At 38.9% G+C, this 21,189-nt stretch overlaps 2 protein-coding genes across 3 annotated transcripts in view; one reads left to right on the top strand and one right to left on the bottom strand.

Annotated features, from left to right (window-relative positions):
• The window catches only part of tsc22d2 (TSC22 domain family 2), a 31,463-nt gene extending 28,711 nt beyond the window's left edge, over positions 1-2,752 (bottom strand). The window contains exon 1 of the mRNA XM_033992119.2: positions 730-2,752. Coding sequence (XP_033848010.1) covers positions 730-1,952 — 1,223 coding nt within the window. The 5' untranslated portion in view covers positions 1,953-2,752. The remainder of the gene's footprint in view (positions 1-729) is intronic.
• A 12,196-nt stretch (positions 2,753-14,948) lies between these two features.
• Positions 14,949-19,585, top strand: LOC117394092 (profilin-2-like). 2 transcript variants are annotated; one of them, XM_033992118.2, is made up of 3 exons: positions 14,949-15,296; positions 17,027-17,219; positions 18,615-18,785. In XM_033992118.2, the coding sequence occupies exons 1-3, from the start codon at positions 15,168-15,170 to the stop codon at positions 18,710-18,712; spliced, it is 420 nt and encodes a 139-aa protein (XP_033848009.1). In that variant the 5' UTR covers positions 14,949-15,167; the 3' UTR covers positions 18,713-18,785. The 2 variants fall into 2 exon arrangements, with proteins under 2 accessions (XP_033848009.1, XP_033848008.1); XM_033992117.2 differs by lacking the exon at positions 18,615-18,785 and adding an exon at positions 18,997-19,585 and having other exon boundaries at positions 14,974-15,296.
• Positions 19,586-21,189: the final 1,604 nt, after the last annotated feature.

Genomic DNA, 21,189 nt, shown 5'->3' with positions numbered 1-21,189 from the left:
AAATAAATGTAGGCTCTTTAAAGTTAGGAACTTAAAAACTGGAGCTTCACACGTCAACACTAATGTAACTGGTCCAATTGTGAAAGAAAACAAATGAGTCGGCCTGAGCATGTGACCACGTGTGTCCTCTTCACCTCTGACATATCCTGTCTTGTCCTGCTGCCAGAATCACCATAGTTACAGCCAGCACACAGCACCATTGTCACCTTTGTTACTGTTAACAAATACGCACTAGCCTCGTCATGCATAAAATCAGAAACACACCTAACCAAAAGAGGGGCTTCAGCAAAAACAGAACAGTCATTTTCGGCATACCATTCATTCTATACGTAGAATGGTAAAGAGTCATCTTCACAACAGTCATCCACATGTTTCTAAAAATACAATGAGTCCTTTACAGGTTACTGAAGAGCAAGCATGTGGGAGTATTTATTTGCATGATTCACATTATTTTAAGGCTTAGAAGAAATTCACCCTGTGGTTTGAAAGTTATTTTCTGTTAGTAGCACTTCAATTGGTGCTCGTTATTCCCCTCAAACAGAAACAAAACATCTTAGTAACTACATGAAGGCTGTGGCTCAGAATGTAAATTGGAATGCTTGATGTAAACTTTCAGAAATTGAACCCATGTATAAGTGAGAATTTTAAAATACATTTTAGTCAGCATGTACAACTGTTGTGGTTAAATGTACTAATAGCAGTGGCTCTTCCCATTCTGTGCCCCCTTACCTGTCATCATCTCCATCCACAGGAATGGTGATGCCAAACAAGCTGACAGCAGGAGTGGACAGGCTGAGACCCTCAGGGATGAGTGGCTTGACAGTAGAGATCGACAGAGGCACGGCATCAGGCCTGGGGTCTTCTGACTGAGCCCCACTGGGGGCAGGAATGATGACTGGGGCTCCTGAGGCCTGGTTGACAGGGATCACAGCTGGGGCTAAGACTGCCTCTGGACCTTGAGCCACAAGGCCTTGCCTTCCAGGACCAGGGGGGCTTAGAGGTGCCTGGCTGCTGGGAGGCACCATTGGTAGAGATGTTGCATGAAAGCTCTGAGTGTTTGAGCCAAAGTGCTGCAGGTGGTAGTCAGGCAAACCAGGCAATATGGCAGCATTAGAAAAGGCAAGCTTCTGAGCCTGTGTGGCAGGAGGCATCATGGGTGCTTGGTGGACGCCATTAAGGCTGTTAGGAACAAAAGTCTGTGAAACAACAGGTTGCACATTGACATGGGATGTTATTGTAGTTGCATATCCGGTGGGCTGGAAGGCACTTGATACACTCCCAGTCTGTAGAGCTAAGGTGTATGCTTGTTGCAGCGCCTCTGAAGAGGGAATGGACACCCTTGGGTGTCCACCATCAATGGTCTCCACAGACTGAATAGAAAAAGAACTAAGGGCACCCACAGAATTACTGACCAGTCCTAGCCCACTGTCTGTGTTAGCCTCATATGTCACAGCAGGTTTCACACTGTCCACAGTTCTATTCGACTCTGACTCTTTCTCATAAAACTCTGTGCATGTCCATCTCCCCCGTCTAAAAGGCTCACCGGTGCCATGGTCAAGTTTGATGACCCGAAAACGGGAGCTACAGCTGGAAATAGATGGAGGCTGGCTGGTAGGAGTTGGAACAATAGGCTGAGTTGCACCTGGCACACTTCCTAAACTAACTGGGGTGTTACGACCTCCTGTGCCTATGCTCTTAATAGAAAGGATCCCATTCACTGGCCCGTTCAGGTGCTCTCCAGTGTGGTTCGGGACCTCCTCAGTGAAGATGCAGTCACTCACCCCCAGGTCTGTCTGAGACACATCAAAGATTTCCGAGGACACATCATCTGTCCGGGAATCGTCTGGATCACCAATGCTTTCAGTGTCCTCTGCAATGGTGCTACCTGCTACTTGAGCTTGGGTGACACTCGTAATCTGGAAGCAACTTTTCTTCTTTGCTGGCTTAGACATATTTCCAAAGTGCGTTTGCCAGCTCCCAAAAAGCACTCGCAAACCAATGCAATACGGAGCGAATTACAAATGAGCTCTCAGCCACGTACCATCACCGAATACACTCACGTTCCTCTTCATCATCTCCCCACCTGGAGGAAAGTAGGCAATATAAAAAAAGTCTAATGTTTAAGAGAAATAAACTTCTCCTTCACCAGCCTCTCACGTCTGCTCGGTCTGTTCCGTATCAGCACAGCGCACTTTCAACAGGTACTTGTAAAAGTCCTTGTTCAGCAGCTGCCACCGGTCCTCTAGTCTGAGGCGGGCCCGGCTCCTCAGCTCACTCCTCTCCCAGTCCTCGGTGCTTCTTTTGCTGTAGCTGAGTGGCTAATGGTGGCTAGATTGTAAAATTAAACTACCTTGTTAGCCAAAAGAGCGACAACAGGGTGTAAACAAACTCCTGGGCGTGTCAGGGAAAATATATAGTCCAGAAATTGAGGAAAAGTCGTAAATTGAGTGAAGTTTCGTCTCGGCGTGTGGACTGCTCGCTTGCTGTGGCTAGCTGACAGATAAACTATACTCCACTGCAGCAGAAACACACAGCGGCAGCAGAAGGAAGCTAACGCAGCTAACTCAGCCCAGCAACTCAAGATGGCAAATGCGCACTGCACCCTGGGTACTGTATTAAAACGTGTTTTCACAATCAGATAAAATAGGAACAATTCGCACAACTGACGCTGAAATCAGAATATTAAAAAAAAATCTTAAAATATAAAGTTTTGAAACGAGACACGTCGTAACTTCCGGTCATTCGTTACGTCACGTTTAAAGGGCAAGAGTTTTATTTACGTGTGAATGCGTGGGACGCAAAGATAAGATAGGACATTTTCAGGTTAAGAATGGTGAAGTATAAGCTCATTATTCAAACGAATTTGTTTAAAAACACTAATTTGAAAGTACATTTTTAAGAGAATGACACAATGAGTGATCTCACAAATATAATGGGGTGAATCACTTAACATCCTTTGAATACATAGACACATCATGAGTGATGACTGTACCATACCTGATGAGTTGGACAATCTGTGTCCTAAGTGTGTTATTCACTATGTGAATTTTCTGAATAGAAACTTTCATAATTGCATTGGTACTTCCGGAGGCCCTTTTTTATTAACAAATTAGTTCTGGTGACAAGTGATTGTTGCATCAATAACCACAAGCTCTCCATTTAAAAAAAGAAAGCTACTGCAGAAATGCAGCAGTCTTCAGGCTAATTCTTCTTCTTCATTAATTTGGATAGCCCCTTCAGCATCTCTTTTTCAAAAACAGTTTTGTCCGTGCCATGGTGACCCTTTGTGACACTTCCTCTGACTTACATCGGAAGGAGTGGGCCTATGTGTTACATTTTTTTAGAGTTCTCATTTCCTGTCTGCTCTCACACCAAGTTCCCCATGATGTATTCTACTGGCCAGTGGCCTATTTCAATCACTCTGTTTGAAACCTTCCTGATATATATATATATATATATATATATATATATATATATATATATATATATATATATATATATATATATATATATATATATATATATATATATATATATATATATATATATATATATATATATATAAGATGCCGACAGATAATCAAATATGAAGAATAATTTAATAGACCCTAGCAATCAATAAAGCAAAAATAGCATTGTATTGACACAACTCAATGAATTACATAATGTCCGGATGCCATCTCACCCAGTCAGAGAAAAAACTATTTCATCTGGTTCTTTACATAAAACAGACAGTATGCTTTGCTTTACCATAACAAATAATTGATTTAAATATATTTTTTGTGGTTAGTTTTAAACCAAACATCTCAAACTTTTTAGTCTTGGAACTGATTTAAAATCCAAACTGAACCCAGACAAAATGGTCAGAAATTGTACAAAATTGTACTAAAGGAACAGAATATTCTAGTTACATTTAGAGGAAGATTGTGGATCACCCCTAAAAACACTTTACATACTATCTTTACATTCATCTTTACATGCAGCATACATAACTCCCGGCCCATAAATACTTGGAAACAACACCTTGAAAAAACAATATTGCAACATCAGCTCCAATACTCAGGTCTCTATACTTAGCTGCACTTTTAGTAGCCCAGGTTTTCCCCATATGAGCCTGTATGTTTGTATAGCCGATTATGTTTATTTACTTTGGTCTGAGGGGCAAAGACTACCAGGCTACCCTGTGGTGCGTCATGGTCTAAAGGTACTGATTCCACTTTTTTTCGACCACCACCGTTGCCCTGAACAACATGAGTCTTTATTCCGTTTATATTTTTGGTGGGCAGTTGGAGCATGTGCCGTGGTCACTCTAAGCACCATGACCTCCAGCTTTTAGTAAGAAAAACGTGTGGCTAGACAGGCATGGTCAACAAACATACTGACCAACCATCATTCATCACGTGTTAAAACAGTGACTAGGGAGAAGTGGTACAAGAGGTTGTTTCAGGCTTGATTGACCAGGGCTAAAGTAGAATAATGAAATCTGCACATGTGGCTTCAATTTATAGGGTTGATAAATACACACATTTGCACATAAACATCTTGCTTTCTGACTAAAAGTCTGTTATATTCTGTAAATTTTGGAAGTCTGTAGGATATTCAATGTACATCAGTCAAGAACTCACCGTGGTGTATTTTCCTAGCACTATTCTTTGCTTCTGTTTGCATGTTCTGCCTGTTTGGTTTGAGTGCCTCGTAAATTCTCAGAGTGTTTGCATAACAGGATATGCATCGTTCACTTATAACTATTCTGCCTTATATGTCACATTTTATCAAAGGTTTCTGTCTTTAAAAGGCAAGGAACTATTGTGTTGTCTATACACTACATAAGGTGAAAGGTGTGAAATTAAGAACATATCTTGTTGTGAGTTATTCGACTCAGCAAGTAAAATTATGGAAGAAGATTTCTTTCTTAAACCAAGTGACATCAGATTTTTATTTTAAGTGCAAAAAGTTGTTGTCATTCCTATTTATTGCAAGCCAATACCACCAAATTGAGAACACAAAAACAATATCCAGATGGCCACCGTTGAAACCACTCCTGGACAAATCAAGGAATACATGTCCCTTTTCGTTTTGAGAACTAAAGTAATTTTATTGGTTAAATCTACTCAAACATAAACAAAAGGTGCACAGCCTTGGTGTAACCAGGTTGCCCTTTTATCATTTAAATCCATTGTATAACTCCACTTCAGTAGGATTTTAAGCATTAATATGAATGTAAACAGTACTGTAATTGCGTAACAAAATACAACTCTACTTCTTGTCAAATGAAAATCCCAAAAGTTCAATGCCCTGAAAAGACTATAATCACTGCTGCTGATATTAACTGTGAGGATTAATCTTCTTTTGATTGAAGTGACATGTTTCATTGAGTATAAAGAATATGCCTATTGATCTACAGAGAGAATGACCTGAAGGCTCCTCTTCAGTTGACAGTTTAGGCCACCTCAGTGTGTGTGTGTGTGTGTGTGTGTGTGTGTGGGGGTGTGTGTGTGTGTGTGTGTGTGTGTGTGCATCTGTGTGCGTGGGGGTGTAGGGGTGTGTGTGTGTGTGTGTGGGTGTGTGTGTGTGTGGGGGGGGGGTGTGTGTATGTGTGTGGGTGTGTGCGTGCGCATGCATGCGTGCACGTGTGTGACAGAGAAAGTGACTCACAATCTTGGATGTGTATGAAAACAACTTCTAGCCTACACACCCAAGCACTTGTATATTTGTAAGGAATTTATCAGCAACACAGGTGGAGATAGAATCAATAAAAAAACAAATGTTGCAATATAAGTCTAAAAGCTTGTTCTTGCATGATCTTCTGTGGAAAAAAAAATGAAATGATTTACGGCCATTCTACAGAATCAGTTTGACAGCAACTTAGTAAATAAACTGCTTTCTGTGAAACCTGATTTGCGAACATATGTCACTGCTGTCAGGTTCAAACTTATCTGTGTGAAGGTATTCATCATTGTTACCACTCTCATCTTATTTCCTATGATATTTAAAATATCTGGAACAAGTTAAGGTCATTTCAGTTGAAGTAGGTTATTCACTTAACTGAGAACCTCTTACAAAAGACTTCTCTGAATCCCAAGACTTCTTAGGATCAATTACGTTCATATGATGTGCTCCTTGTGGAGTAGCTGTTGACAAGTGCTGGGTTTCAGATGGCAGCACAACATTATAGGTCAATATTATTTAAAATGAATATTGTTAAATGCAGATGTAAGTTGTTATGTATAGCAAGTTCAAGACTATAGACATTACCAGAAATGATCAGGTTCAATATTTGTTGACTTAAGATATTTCTTATGTGAATACCATATAATCAATAGGAGAAGCTGGCTCTTCCCTCCATCTGGGCTGATCTGGGAGTAGACGTGATCACATTTTAGAATCTGAATGCCACCAATTAGAATAAAAATACATGTGCATTTTCAAAACATGCCATATAGTCTGAAAAGTTCCATATCTAAGCTTTATATTTTGTTGTGATGGACTTTTCTGAGTTTCAGCAGTATCACAGTTATCAGCCCTTGAAATGTACAAACCCCATGTTAAAAAATGCACTTTTGAAACAGGTCCTTGCTTTGATTTAGGCCATGTGTTTCCTAGCTGATAATGATTAAACTATTGTATTTGGTGGAAAAAGAAAGAAAACAATCTTGTCGTTCATTTAAGTCAGAGTGTGACATTCTCTGACAGTTACAGTGGAATCTACGGTATTTCAAACTATCATGGAAGAAAATTTTTTTCACCATTTTCACTTGAACTGTTTTACTACTTTCAAACCTGAAATGTCTAAGAACATGATAGACACATGTATGTGTTATTAAATGATTCTCCTTAATCTGAGGATTCGGGAATTGTATAATATGTCTTCACTGTTTCAAAGCAGGGCCTTAGAGTGAGCCGCAAAGTACAAGACTGTTCCAGAAGCATATCTCTCATAGATCTAAGCCTGTATCTTCTCTTGCAGGTTCCAATAGTTTCAGGAGCCTTCTGCACAGAAAAAAAGTGCATTTTGACTAGTTCTTATGTTCTCAGTTTGAGTCAAATATTCTGGTGTTTTCAATTAAGCAGTATTTACAATTACAAATATATGTACACTTAAATGGACTAAAACACCACTCATTCTCAGTTTAACTATATCCGTCTTCTATTCTTCTATATTCAAAGGTTTGTCTTAAACTTAACAGGTGTTCACCACAATAATATTTTCAGCAGTATAGCTTTCAGCAACATTTGATTTGTTGTCTACAACCAACACATAACACTCTATAGATGCTATATAGGGGCCAAGAATTACATTTAGTTGTCTGTTCTCTTTTTTCTCAGTTCAAATAAATATATTTATATTTATCATTGTTTAATGCTTGCTTCTGGCCCTGAGCATCATTTGTAAGATTATTTTACAGCTATTTATCCAACCACACCAATAGATTGTCCAAAAGTTAAAGTCAGTTTGTTTTGTCAGTGTCTTCCCCATGTACCACATGAGCTAACATGGTAATTGAATTGGCAAATTCAGCAGTACACACAGATTTGAGTGATTTGTTAAGTTCTTACATAGGCCAAAATTACCCACACTGTTTACATGTAATACAATCAAATACATATGAAATTAGTAGGTCTTGTGAGTGTGTGTCTATCAAGGACACTTTAATACATAAATCTTCACTTCACTCCACTAAATGAAACATAGGCCAATTAAATGTTTGTAATATGAATTTAGTGAATGAATAGCTGGAGGGGCTGCATATGAGAATCAGACATTTTGAATGGGTTAATTTAAACATTTCAAGTAAAAAAAAAGACATGGTACATATATTGTGGTTGGTATTCCACATGGTTCTGTACATCTGTTCTGAGGTATCTCCTCCCAATCCTAACCAGAGCATCACTAGGCTCTTGGAAATCTGAAGTCCAGCCTGCAGCACCAGGAGGTGTTTTAAAGGAGCTGTACTGGATTTAAGTTAGACCGGGCATTAGTACCACTTTCTTCATCCTCCAAGAAACTCCAGGACCTCTCTCATCATGCCCCTCTCATGAAGTCTTTCTCTCCTGGTTTGGTTGGATACAGTCATTCCAGTGGTCAGCTACCGGTAATTTTCTATGACTCTGCCAGCTCTCATTCTGCTCCTCTTTGAATAAAGGAACTGATAGTGGTCCTGGGTTGAATACCTTCTACAACCTTGCTGCCCTAGAACACCTGCTGTCTCTGGGATGAGTGGAGGCTGTGTTGGACATACAGAAAATTAACCTCTGGTATTGGCATGTATTGAGATGTCATCCTGGAGGAGTTATATTGCCTGTACCATCTTGGCAGGGTCTACTCCTGGTACTGGTGTTTCTGAGTTCAGTCCACCCAAAACTGAAACAACTTAAAGAGAAAATGGTCTCGACGTATATAGTCATACCGGTTTTGGAGTCTCATTGTTTCCTTTCTAGTGTACCTATTTTCTTTTATATTTCAACACTATCAAATCTCTCTTTTAAAAAACCCTCAGCTATTCAACTGACTAGACCAATCATCAGATATTTAACTGACCAACTGTAGTGTCTCTTTAAACATAGTGGGACAAAAATGTATAAGTAGGACAGGGACTAGAGACAAGGTGGCATCATGACAGGTTAAGACATCTTAGGAGTCAAGTTGACCTATGGCTGCATAGGTCAAGGATCTTATGCCCCAAATGAAAACTGGGGCAGGTGAAAGTTATCTGTGATTGAGGTGGATCTGATCAACAACTGCAATTACGACAAATAAATTTTTTCATGAGGTCATGATTTGGAAAATGCAAAGAGGAGGTTCACTTTCAACCAAACACTTCCAAACTCGAGGAGATGGTGGTGGACTTTAGGAGCAGCAGGCCACAGCTGTATGTCAGTAATTTGGGGGTCTGGCCCATGGATTAATATACATTTAAGGGAATTACAAAAGTGTATTGTGAATGTGAATGGGTCTTACTGAACTTTCGTTCATGTTTCATGTGGCTGTTGAAAATTATACATGTTTTATTTTTATTGTTAACACCCTGCAATTACAACAACACTGTGTCCTCTCATTTTTTTTTATAAAAGGGATGGTTGTCAGAAAGCAGTTATCGACAGTACTTTGACAGTTACTTGTTAAGGCCTGCAAAAACTGTGTCACACTATGCCTACCTCAACGTTCTACATGTTTTTGACTGAGCCAGTAGTACTTTCCTTTTTGAATCCAGTATCATTTTAACCATTTTAACTCAAATTAACATTACCACCATTGTAAAGTATGAAGATTTTTACCTGACATTACTTCAAACACTCACACTCAAATATAATGCTTTTGCTTCCACTAATTATCCCAAATACCACCATTTATTTGACGTATTATTGGTTTTTCATTGTCGTCATTACGCCCACAGCCATAACTACAATGTTTGAGAAAATAGGAAAAAAAAAAGTGTTAAAATTTGATCCCATGCTTTGAAACCTTTAATTAAGCCTCTTCAACTTAAAATAGGTCATCTCCACCCTCACAAATTTTGCCAAAAGCAAAATGCATTTGATGTTGTGAGAAGAGAGCTGTCAAAATATAAATCAGAAGCATTTGAGACTTTAAACAACTATCAACATGACAGTCAACACCAAACGTGAAAAATATTCTCACTAAAGATTCTTGACTCCTGAGCTGAAATGTCATTGTATCATGATTCATGTGTTGCACCTGCAATGTTTGCTTTTTTCCAACAGAACTTTAACACATGCAGAAAACCTCCTAGATGTCTTTTATTCAAAACATCATCTTTACATCCATCTTATTATTCATAAATATATGACAGTGACCCAATATGTTGTCATTATTACTCTTGCTTGCTCCAGCTCATCACAACATAACTGCTTTGCAGGATGACATGTCATACGTTTTACCTTGGATGACCTCCCCAACCCATATGCATATCCATGTGGGTTAGGCAGGATCAGACAAGAGTTTGCTATGTGTGTTACACCACTATATTGTGTCGGTACCTTTGTATTGAGTAGTATGACAGACCTGAATTACTGCTAAGATTTAGCAATGTTGTAGTTTTTTTAAATTTTTTTTTTATAAGGGCTTCAAATTGTATCATTTTATTAATACAATAGTTGTGCACACATTAAAATTGACACAACAAGCAGACGTACACTAATTGACATATGATCCTTTAATTGGATCTTTCTTTTCCTCAGAACCATGTTAATCCAATTTGGAATAAGCATCATTAATGTATGTTAAATAAAAGTAAAGAAATAGGTGAGTGGAGGCCATTGTGCAGGAGTTATGGGTGAACTGGTGATTCATAAATGCCAGAATGAATTGGTATATAACTGTCAAGTATACTCAAGCTGACTGTGCCATATACAATGCTGTTTCCATATTGACTTACTGTTTTCCTGATCCATACAATTATTTTATTAAGTAATAAAACTCATCTTTTGAAATTTCTTGATATATGTTTCCAAATTGACTTACTGTTTTCCTGATCCATGCAATTATTTTATTAAGTAATAAAACTCATCTTTTGAAATTTCTTGATATATGAGAAAATATAAGCAAGATGATACAGAGGACCTATTCTCTGGGAAAGTCTTGCCTGCCTGAACCTGTGAATTTTCACCAACGACTCTAGAGCACCATCTGGGTCTCACTCAGGTCATGGTTTTAAAAAGGACAAATCTGTAGTATACCAAAGCAGCCACGAGGGGACGTACATGAACAATGAACTGGTGTGAGCAGGATAAGGGTAGACCTGGGCGCCTTGATATCATTCACTCAGATAACTCTTTAGTTGGATTTAAATAGAAGTGCGGGGATATTAACTGTAATAACACCATATGATTTCAATTTTTATTAATCATATCACACATACACCCCAGAAATCCAGTGGGCTTCACCCAAAAAGTCTCAATTTATTTGCGAACAAATCTTTTGGATCCGTTCTTTTCAAAGAGTAGTTCAAAAGACTGGCTCTTTTATTATTTATTTAGGCCTGTATGACAGAAGTCAATGTAAGAACTAATTTTATCTACAAATTTATAACAGAGAGAAACGACCAAGGCTCAGATTTGTTTTAAATGGTTCAAACTGAGAGTTTGAAATTCTGAATAATCTAAATAAAACGTTGCACAACGATAATAATAATAATAATAATAATAATAATAATAATAATAATAATAATAATAATAATAATAATAATAATAATAATAATAATAAAAACTGTTGTTGTGATGTCAAATAGGTGTTCTGTGCACAAAACTCTCACTCTTCAGGATAGAAATACATAAAAGTTAGAAAGAAAAACATTTGTCTCTTTTCTAAACTGAGATCCGGTTCCAGCCATCACTAAGCACAGCCAAAAGAGAGACAGTTGGTCACTGTATCCGGGGTGCATGTAAAATGTTTGTCTGCAAAGATATTCATAATTACAATGTCTTTAATTATTGTGCCTAGGGAAGGTTAAAAAAGTGCAAAAAATGTCAATCAAAATCAAAATAGGCACATCCTAAATCTCCACACACCTGCATTGGGCAAATTAGACCTCCTGGAGGGTCAAGTAGGGCACTTTTTGGGTAACCTGTTAGAAGCTGTGTGCAGTTGGCTAAAAGGCCCAAAGAGTAGCTAGTGGTTGTTGTTGTGGTTGTGGGCAGGTTGTCAAAGAAACAGATTATTTAAAATAATTGTGGTCACTGTCATATAGTAATAGGTTTACATTGCACACAATAGCGGGCCTAACAATTAGAAACTTAAACAAACATTGAAATAAAAAAGCCTGCAATTACTGTATATGTAAAATGTATAGAAAGTTATAATACGATACAGAGCTGCTCCCCTTCAAAATCTTTGACTTGCAAATGGACAAGCAGTCATTTAGGAGCAGCTCCTAAGGGCAAGTCATTACAGGTGACTCAGGATAGTTTTGCTTATTGGGTCTACAAATGCTACCAGTCTCAAATATCACTTGTAAACATGAGTCTATTTGAAGAGTTGGTGGTTAAATGTTTTCTCTGTTGGCCCATTCAAGTGAAGAGTCCTAGTGGAAATATTAACTAGTTCAGTTTAGTGGCTAAGATAAGGTGCCAACGGGTGACAAGAAAAGTGCTGTCATAGCCGAGCATAAGTGTCTGGAAATATTTAGACCTATGTTTAACTAAAAGAATCAACTTAATTGTGCAAAAAGCTAAACAAACTGATCAAAAGGGCCAGGTATGAGCTGCTTACTTTTTCTATTTGGGAATATTGACAGTAAAGATGGTTAGTTCCTCTGCAGGTCCAATATGCTGTCCTACCTATATATTTAAAATGGAATACTGTATATGGTCAATTGTTTTGGGTGTCAAGGTTTATTTGGTTTTCATACCTGACACTTTTGCTTGCTCGCTAGTGGTCTTTCTCAAATGGGTCACGTGATGTTGCTGTGATGTGTCCGGTCAGCTGATTTTAAACAGGTTTTGGCGCTGTCTTCCTACTGGTGGGGGCAAGACGACAGCGCCATCTGTAGTCAAACTTCTTCAGGACAGTATCCCAGGTGTGTGCGAGTAAAAAGGCCCCTTCGTCCCGGTTTAAAGTCCCCAGCACCAAAACCTGTTTAAATCAGCTGACTGGGCACATCACAGCGACATACCACTCTGAGGAAGAGCGCTAATGAGCAGTCAAAATTGTCAGGTATGAAAACAAACTAAACCTTAGTGTGAAAAACGAATCTATTAAAATAAATTAACAGAAGACCAGATGAACTGGACTGTATTTGGTGTCACTCAATGAAGTATTGCTGAAATAACTCACCCTATGAGAAATATAAATCAGATTTTATTTAGACGACATTTTCACAGCCACTGTACTGTATACTTCACATGCTGCATCTTAATAAACCTTTTTCTGAATCTGAATTACAGAAACAATACTGAAGTACCAGAGGTGAATATGAATTCTGTGCACATTTATTTTGATGTACATATTTGAAGTTTCTGTCATAAATCCTTTTGTTTTGAGATTCAGTAGTTACGACTTTAGCCATAAGGAGCAAGATTCAGAATTGAAGAATTTTCATGGTCCCTGCTTTTAATGCATAGTAAGGCAGAACTAACAGAAGGTTGAATGAAACAAATGTCCATGGACAACATGTAAAAAATAATTTTTGACTGCCTTGATCTAAGAATGCATTTACAGAAATATTTGAACAGTAGAATCTGATGACTTATTACGGAACATTTGAGTCATTAAAAAAATTGAACCATCCATGAAACTGTTTCTGGCGTGTTAGATCCTCTTCATCCTTTATATGAATCATCGCTATTCAGAGTCAAACAGTGGTGCTTTATGCTCAGTCTACATTATCATATGCTGCTCAGCACAAGGACTGCACTTACATTCACTTGTGACCACTGAACAACACTGCTGTATGTGCTGACCTTTGACCTTTAAAAACACTATACTCAAAGAAGAGAGATCTTTCAAAGAATTGTGGAGAAGCATTTTCTCTCTGTAATTTTAAGGAAAGCCTGTAACGGTGTACATTATGCATTTTCCTATTACATTTTTATTGGGTGAGTAAGACAAAATAGGAGGTTTTCAAACCCAAAAGAGTAACAGGAAATGAAGTAGACTCATTCCAAGGGCATGCAAAACTGGCCTGTGCACATGAAGAGATATTTACACTCAACATATAAATGGTTCTGAGGTTTATTCATTTTTATTGGTCTCAATCAAAAACCTAAAACCACATTTTAAAGTAGTCTGCTTGTTACTTTCTATTTGATCATATAGTACAGAAACATATCAGCTGTTTTTGTAGTTGTACTCACATCCTCACATTTGCATGCCTATATACATTTTATGTGCTTGCACAAGTAAAGTATGTGTGGTCAATTAATGTGTGCATGGTGTGACTTGTATGGCTGACATTCATGACTCCAACCACAGCTGGACTCTAGGTCAGGAGGGCCTGTGTGATAAAGACATGGATTAGCACATATATCATATTGACACTGCCACTAAACAGGAGGACCATCTTTGATCTTATGTTTTGAAGACAAAGGCTGCCTGTATTTACCTATCAAACTATACAAAGTATAGTGTAGAACCATTGCTTACCTTCTTGAAATTGTGAGGTATGCAATTGATTCCCTTTGTTAATGACTGACCTGGGAGTTTAGGAAAGCAAAGAGGAGAAATTTTTGAGGATGCCCCATCTTGATACCTGCTGCATATAAATATTGAATGCAATTGAGAAGAGATAAAAGAAGGTTTAGTCAAAATCATAACCTGTATGAAAGTTTGCATCAACAGTGCTTGCATTTTCCCACCACATTTTTCAATTAAAAACAACACCATAATAATAATAATAAAAAAAAAAAAAAAATGCCAGTGTTTGTTTTTTTTCCCTATTTCTTGTGAATGCTTTTCCCTACTGAGCACTCTGACCGGTGCATACACTACACTACCATTGTGTCCTTAGGCAAGAAACTTAACCTTGCCTCTGTCTGAATTTGGGGGTGGTTGGATGGTGCAGATTGGCAGCCTTGCTTCAGTCAGTCTGCCCCGGGGCTGCTGTGGATACAGAATAGGCTACCATCACCCCAAGGTGTGGAGTGTGGAGTGACTGAGCATCATTGGTTAAGTCCTAATCAAATCCAATGCATTATTATGAACAGGCTATTATTGTTACACAAATCTGTCCCCAGTTATTTCTATAAAATTTCTAAAAGACAAAAATGATTAGTATTCTTATTTTTAAATGCTTATGTCAGAGAGATGTGTATCAGACTTTTTGATCCAAAATGCATATTGAAGGTAAGTCAAAGTAGGTCTTTCACGCGTTCGGAACGTTTGTTGGGAAAATCTTTCACTCATTGCCATTTTAATCAATCAGAAAGTATTCATCCGCCACATGGTATATTTTGCAGTGCCTTATTGGGGCAAAGCACCACCCTGGCGGAGTGATTTGAGGAAGACTACACCCAAGCGGCTGTCCTGTTGCAGCGCTTCTCTTCGCTTCCAAGACCAGACCAGAAGAAAGCCGGGACGTGCGGAGCTGGGGGGTTTATCTGTTGGAGGCCCGTTAAACCACAGATAATCACAGCTTCCTTGTCGTTTCGAGAGACGCCAGCGGCCTAATTTGACCCACTGCACCCTTTCCTCTTAGAACTAATTAGACAAAATGTCCTGGCAAAACTACGTGGACAACCTGATGGCTGATGGCAGCTGCCAGGACGCGGCCATTGTTGGGTACACGGACGCCAAATACGTCTGGGCATCGAATGCCGGTGGCATCTTTGCCAACATCACGGTTAGTACACTTGATATATCCGTACGATATTGTATAGTGAAGGCTAAAAGTACAATGAAGTCTAGTCCGTGTGTCTGCAGAGACAGGCCTCGCTCGGTTGAATGGGGTTAAAGCAGTGGGGTACACATGGTATCCAGCGGCACGCACACAACACTTTTCTCCTCGGGTGATTCATTTACTATTTATTCCTCTTTCTTTCGGAAGACCTCTAAAATCCTTAGATGCCAAAATGCAATTGAAAAAAATAATGTAGTGTTCAATGAAAAGGCCAGTCACATAACGGGACGGCGAAGCTAAAGGCTATCGGCTAGTTAGCTTGTTAGCATAAACTAGCTCAAAATACCGGTTAGAAAAATCTGCAATGAGGGAAAACAATACGCTTCGTACAAATGCTGTCCAAAGTAACGTTAGTTGGATATATTTGATATCTTGTGTATTTTAATTACTTTGATAGGGATTGCTCTTATAGAAATGTCGATTCAATTACTGAGCAATGTGATGTGAACATTAATTAGCAAAACTGCAGCTTGGTGCTAGCTTTAATCGGGCCGCTCCCGTTAGAAGAATCAGATCATTTCTGGTAACGCTTTGAGCGCAAGCTCCGTGGCACAGGCGCACACACTCTACTACGGCATCAGTCTTTACGTCCGCACATCTCTTTTGTGAATCGCCCTGTCGCTACCGCCCCTCGTTTTCAAGATGGCGGATCGCTCCTTATTCATTTTTATTCATGTCTTCCAACCTAGCAGCTTATCAAAAGGCTTGGTCACACTTACGGCTTTGACTTTTTTTTTTTTCTAATTTGGCATTATAGGCTTCAACATGACACTTTATAGCGTTAAAACGTTTATTTTTGTTTCTAATGTTTTATTGATCCTCCAGTTTCACTTCAAAAATATTAGACAATAAAAAGGAGTTTTCTAACGCGCTTTTGAATGGTTGGCAAAAAAAATGAGTTTTGCGTCATGGTTACCAACCTGTTAATGTTCTGCCTGTGGCGTCTACATGAACGTCTTGTATAATAAAACTATTGACCTGGCCTCAATCATTTTCTGATTGAAGTCCGTTGGCGACGTTACTTGCTGAGTAAATTTGGCGTTATTCCATCACACGGGCAAAGGCTCCCTTACTGCTAGCATGCTGCTTTGCTAACCTCGTCCACTGCATGAAGCCTCTGAGCGTCTGGTGTTTGCTATGACTATGCAGTTCTGGACCGAAGGGCGACGCCTTTTGTTCTGGTGACTGGTTTTCCTGGAATCCCTCTGGCTTTTTAACGTGTCCCATGCATCCACGCTCAATAAGATGAAATACAGCAATGATGCAGTGCCTTTATAGCATCTTAGCATAACGCTTTAGTCAGCTTCAGTGGGCCTCTGAGATTTCAATACAGTGGTGCTTAACCATTTAACTGCAGTACATCTTTAGTCCGAGAAACCCATTCGCAAACTGGGACCAGGATTGTCAGTGAATGCTGACAGTACTTTGTTTATATGGAATGTATTTCCAGGTTCTGAGCACATTCACTGCCTACATTATATTTTGAATATAAATGCAAGTGTTTTGCAGGCATGCAGGGCTCTTGAGAGTTGTCCTTGGCTGGATTTGACTTACAAATGGTCTACATAATGTCGATATTCCATGGTTATTTCCATTCTACACATGCCTATTATCAGGACATTTTTGTAAATTTTTTATAATCTATCATTTACTATTATTGGTCTTTTTTATAGCCTGAAGAAATTGACGTGATAACAGGAAAGGACCGGGAGGGCTTCTTCACCAATGGGCTGACCCTAGGCAGTAAAAAGTGCTCCGTAATCAGAGACAGCCTCCAAGTTGATGCCGACTGGACAATGGACATCCGGACAAAGAGTCAAGGAGGAGAGCCAACATACAACATTTCTGTAGGGAAAGCCGGCAAAGGTGAGCATGACACATGGCCTTAGACATAAGCCTCCAGTAGTGCTATTCACGTAGAAGCTGTGGGCTGCTTTGACATAGCCATCTGCTGAATTGTAGTCCTACTTTCTTGATGCATGTGGGTTAGATCTTGGATGCACCTTTCCTCAATATATGATGAACACAAATGTTCTTACCTTGACAGGTCTTACAGGATGGCGTAGTTAATTTAGAATTGGGCTCAAAATAATTGCTTATCTGGAGTTAAACTCTCTTTTTTTTTTTTTTTTTTTTTTTTTTTTTTGTAGTATCATCAGCTTAACTGTCTAAAATAAGTAAGGTTTTCTTTGTGCTGTAGAAGTTAAATTTAATCTCAAATATTGGGTTCAGTTGTAGATTTGTATGCCATATCACATGTTGCCTTTCTGGGCCCCAACACTGTCCTTTACAACTCAAACTTAACACTTTTCTGGCCTCAGACATTTGGTTTTCCTAGCCTAAATAACTTGAACTGCATGCACTGTCTTCCCTTTGTTAACACGCCTGTGTACTTTGAAAAGTAATCTTTCCCTCACTCACATACCCACTGTTAACAGGATACACACTGACATGTATTGAGGAGAGGTACAAGCATGCAGTGATAACCTGCATGTGCACCCCATTGGTAGTTGTCTCAGTAGTGAGTAGATTCTTACAGTGTCTGCCTTGCTGCTGGTATGTTATAGAGAAATCTCACTTGAAATGGTAGACATTTTGGTGTTGAAGTAACACAAATCCGCTCTTGTATTTACAGTAAATTAAAACTGATAAGCCCAAATGCTATTACACATCACATTTTGTGAGTAAGGCTGGATCATATGACAAAAATAATCAGTTTTGTTTGCCCATATTGATTGTGCACCATTTCTGATTCAATTCTTATTAAAACAAGCTTAAATGGCTTTTAATATTTGCTCTGCATAAAAAGACAGACACTTAACCATTACAATTTAAAACAAAAATCAGCTAATTTAGTCTGAACTCTGCTCCAAACCAGACGCTTTTACTGACAGGATTTGCTGTAGATCGAAAAGACCCAAGCTGATTATTAAAAATGACTGAATCTTGATTCAAATTAGATTACTTTCTAGCCCTATTTGTGAGTCAATTGATTTTTATATTTTCAACTTAATCCATTCACAAAGAGTTGTCCTGTTTTTCTCCCTCTCTGCTGTCCTCACTTTGTTTCTGTGTGAGATGTCTTGTCTCCCACCAGCAGCACTGATTAGAAGGACTGTTTATAGACACAACCTTCAGCTTTAAGTTACTGCCTTGCTTTGTGTAGGTCTTCTCTGTAGCTGCTCACCTGCTGTTTGTGGCTCTGGTCTTTTCACTGTGATCTTCTCCTTCTAAATGTTCCTTCTGTCTCTTTTCTTCCAGTCTTGGTCTTGGTAATGGGCAAAGAAGGGGTCCATGGAGGCGGATTGAATAAGAAGGCATACTCAATGGCAAAATATTTGAGGGATTCAGGGTTTTAGTCCTGGGTTGGTTTAGTCAAGGGGAAAAAAAACAAATAAAAAGCAAAACAAAAAACACAAACTGAAAAAAAAAATCTAATAAAAAGTGAAAATAACTGTTAAGCCCACGTTTGCCCCAAAGCCGTCCTGTTTAAACAAAGTCCCAGCAGCATTTCTGACACAGCAGTTTAAAATGTGCCCCCATTGTATTTCCACTTGATTTTAAGTGGCAATAAATGCTATGATTTTGTCCAACAGTGCTATCACCATGTCAATTTATTTTGCTTTTTTCCTTTGTACTCCAGCATTGGTTTTTGTCATGGGAAAGGAAGGTATCCATGGAGGGTCGCTCAACAAGAAAACATATGACATGGCCGAATACCTGAGGAGGTCTGGATACTAAAAGCAAGCCTGTTCCCGGCCACCTAGCAGCTCACCCTTACCACCCTGTTGCATTTCACACGACTTCTAGTTAGTCCTTTCTTTCTGCCTTCTTGATTTTATTTTATTTTTTTTTACTTTGAAATCGCCAACCATTTTCCCCTTCCAAACCCACCCTCATCCCATCCCGCTTAACACGATTGCGCTGTGTATCCCTGGCCCCATTTTTAAAGCACTAAAAGTGTGAGAAGGTGTGCATGTTGCTAAACAGGATGTCAACATTTATACTTGAATCAGACCAGCAGATTTTGGCCATACACTGCAATGAAGGCTATTCTCTCAATGAAAGAATATATATTAGTCATCCTGCCCTTTACTTTCCCCCTCCCCTTGTTGCCTTTAGAGCACTTAATGTGGAAACTCATCATGTCTTCCTATTTAATTTTCTGCAAGGTGAGACCACGCTCATATCTCTGGTCATTTTAACACTAATCTTTTTTTTTTTTTTTTTTTTTTTTTGCAAATCCCCCCCCCCCCCCCCCCCCCCCCCCCCCCCCCCCCCCCCCCCCCCCCCCCCCCCCCCCCCCCCCCCCCCCCCCCCCCCCCCCCCCCCCCTTCCCCCCCATCCCTTTTAACAAAGTCCAAATGCCCCCCTCCCTCCCATTCTTATTACACTAAACATAGGGGTTTGATGGCGTCTGGATCAGATCAGGAAGCGATTAAATGTTCGTTAAGATGCTGGTAGCTTCGCCTGCCCCGTGTCAGAACCACAAACCTGGACATTCCACAGTACTAAAGGCTCAGGCACTTAATATGTTTGTTTGCCAGCTCCTGTAATGTATTGTTTATGAAGGATGCCATTTTTGGACAGTAGATATCCCACCTTTTATATTCATCTGGAATTTATTTTTTATTGGACCAAGTTTAGCTGGGTATTTTTACAAATGCTCCAAATCACATGAAGGTTTATCACTACCTTTAATTTTCTGAAGGAAACTAACACATTGTACCATGGTTAAAATATGAAGCTACAGGGGAGGTAAGGGTGGGAGAAGTCATTTCAATGTTTATTTCTTTATTGTTAAAAAAGCATTTGTACAAAACCATGCTATGTTGACAACTCTAAAACTGTGGAATAAATTGCCTTCTACTCTAGTTGACTGAAGCGGGGTATCGCATGATCTGTCCATGCTCAATACTGCTAAATGCGACGTCCACAATATTTAACACTAAAAGTAGAAATGACTGAAGATGCAATTGGTTGGAACAATGACACCGTTTGTCTTGTCGAACTTAACTGCAGAACCTGTGTATCCTGTGCCATAATGTAGAGAGATCTGTTATTGTAAGATGGATTTTGACCCACTGTCACATTTCATTGGCACTTTTTTTTTTCTTTTGGCTTCTGCTCCACTGTTAGGCATTGTGGGATATGTGTATTCAAGTCCTGTTTGCTGATTTGTTAATTTCTTTTCCTCAACACTTTTCTTACATCTGGGATACAGCCTCTTTAATGCATTTGATTCCATATGCATCAACCAAGAAATGCCATAAATTGATTTATCACCTTGTTTACAGACAGATCAAAATAAATTTATTCCAACCAGTGAACTGTTTGACATTTTTAATTTTTTTTTCTGCTTTTACTATGATGCATTCTGTTTCACCAGCTAAAAGTTAGAATATTGTCCATGTTTAATTATTCACATTGTGCATAATTGCTGAAGTGTTCATGTATCTGCACTGTTTTATAAGTTTTAGTTCTAATATAGAATTAAAACCAGATGTTGCCAATTCAGTCAGCCTAGTTGAACAATTTAATGTTCAAGAGTTTGAAGCAGAGATCAACCAAACTGGGTTTTTTCATGGCTGATGCCCTTGCCTATTAGAATCCAGAGCAACCAAAGGCTGATATTTTTGGGACAATATGTTGGGGCGCTTCATTTTCCTCAAATTGTGTAATTTGAATTTACAAACTTATCCACAGCTTGTTTTTACCACAAACAATTAAGAGCAACTTATCTTTGTATTAAAGTGTTAGAATAAAGCTTTGCGATATGATACCCAAAAAAGTCTGAATACTGGCCCAATATATTGGTCTCTTTAGTTTGAAGCAA

This window comes from Periophthalmus magnuspinnatus, chromosome 4, assembly GCF_009829125.3.
Source record: "Periophthalmus magnuspinnatus isolate fPerMag1 chromosome 4, fPerMag1.2.pri, whole genome shotgun sequence".
Taxonomy (NCBI): Eukaryota; Metazoa; Chordata; class Actinopteri; order Gobiiformes; family Gobiidae; genus Periophthalmus; species Periophthalmus magnuspinnatus.
Note: the sequence above shows the minus strand (reverse complement) of the source record. Positions and strands in the feature narration are given on the sequence as shown.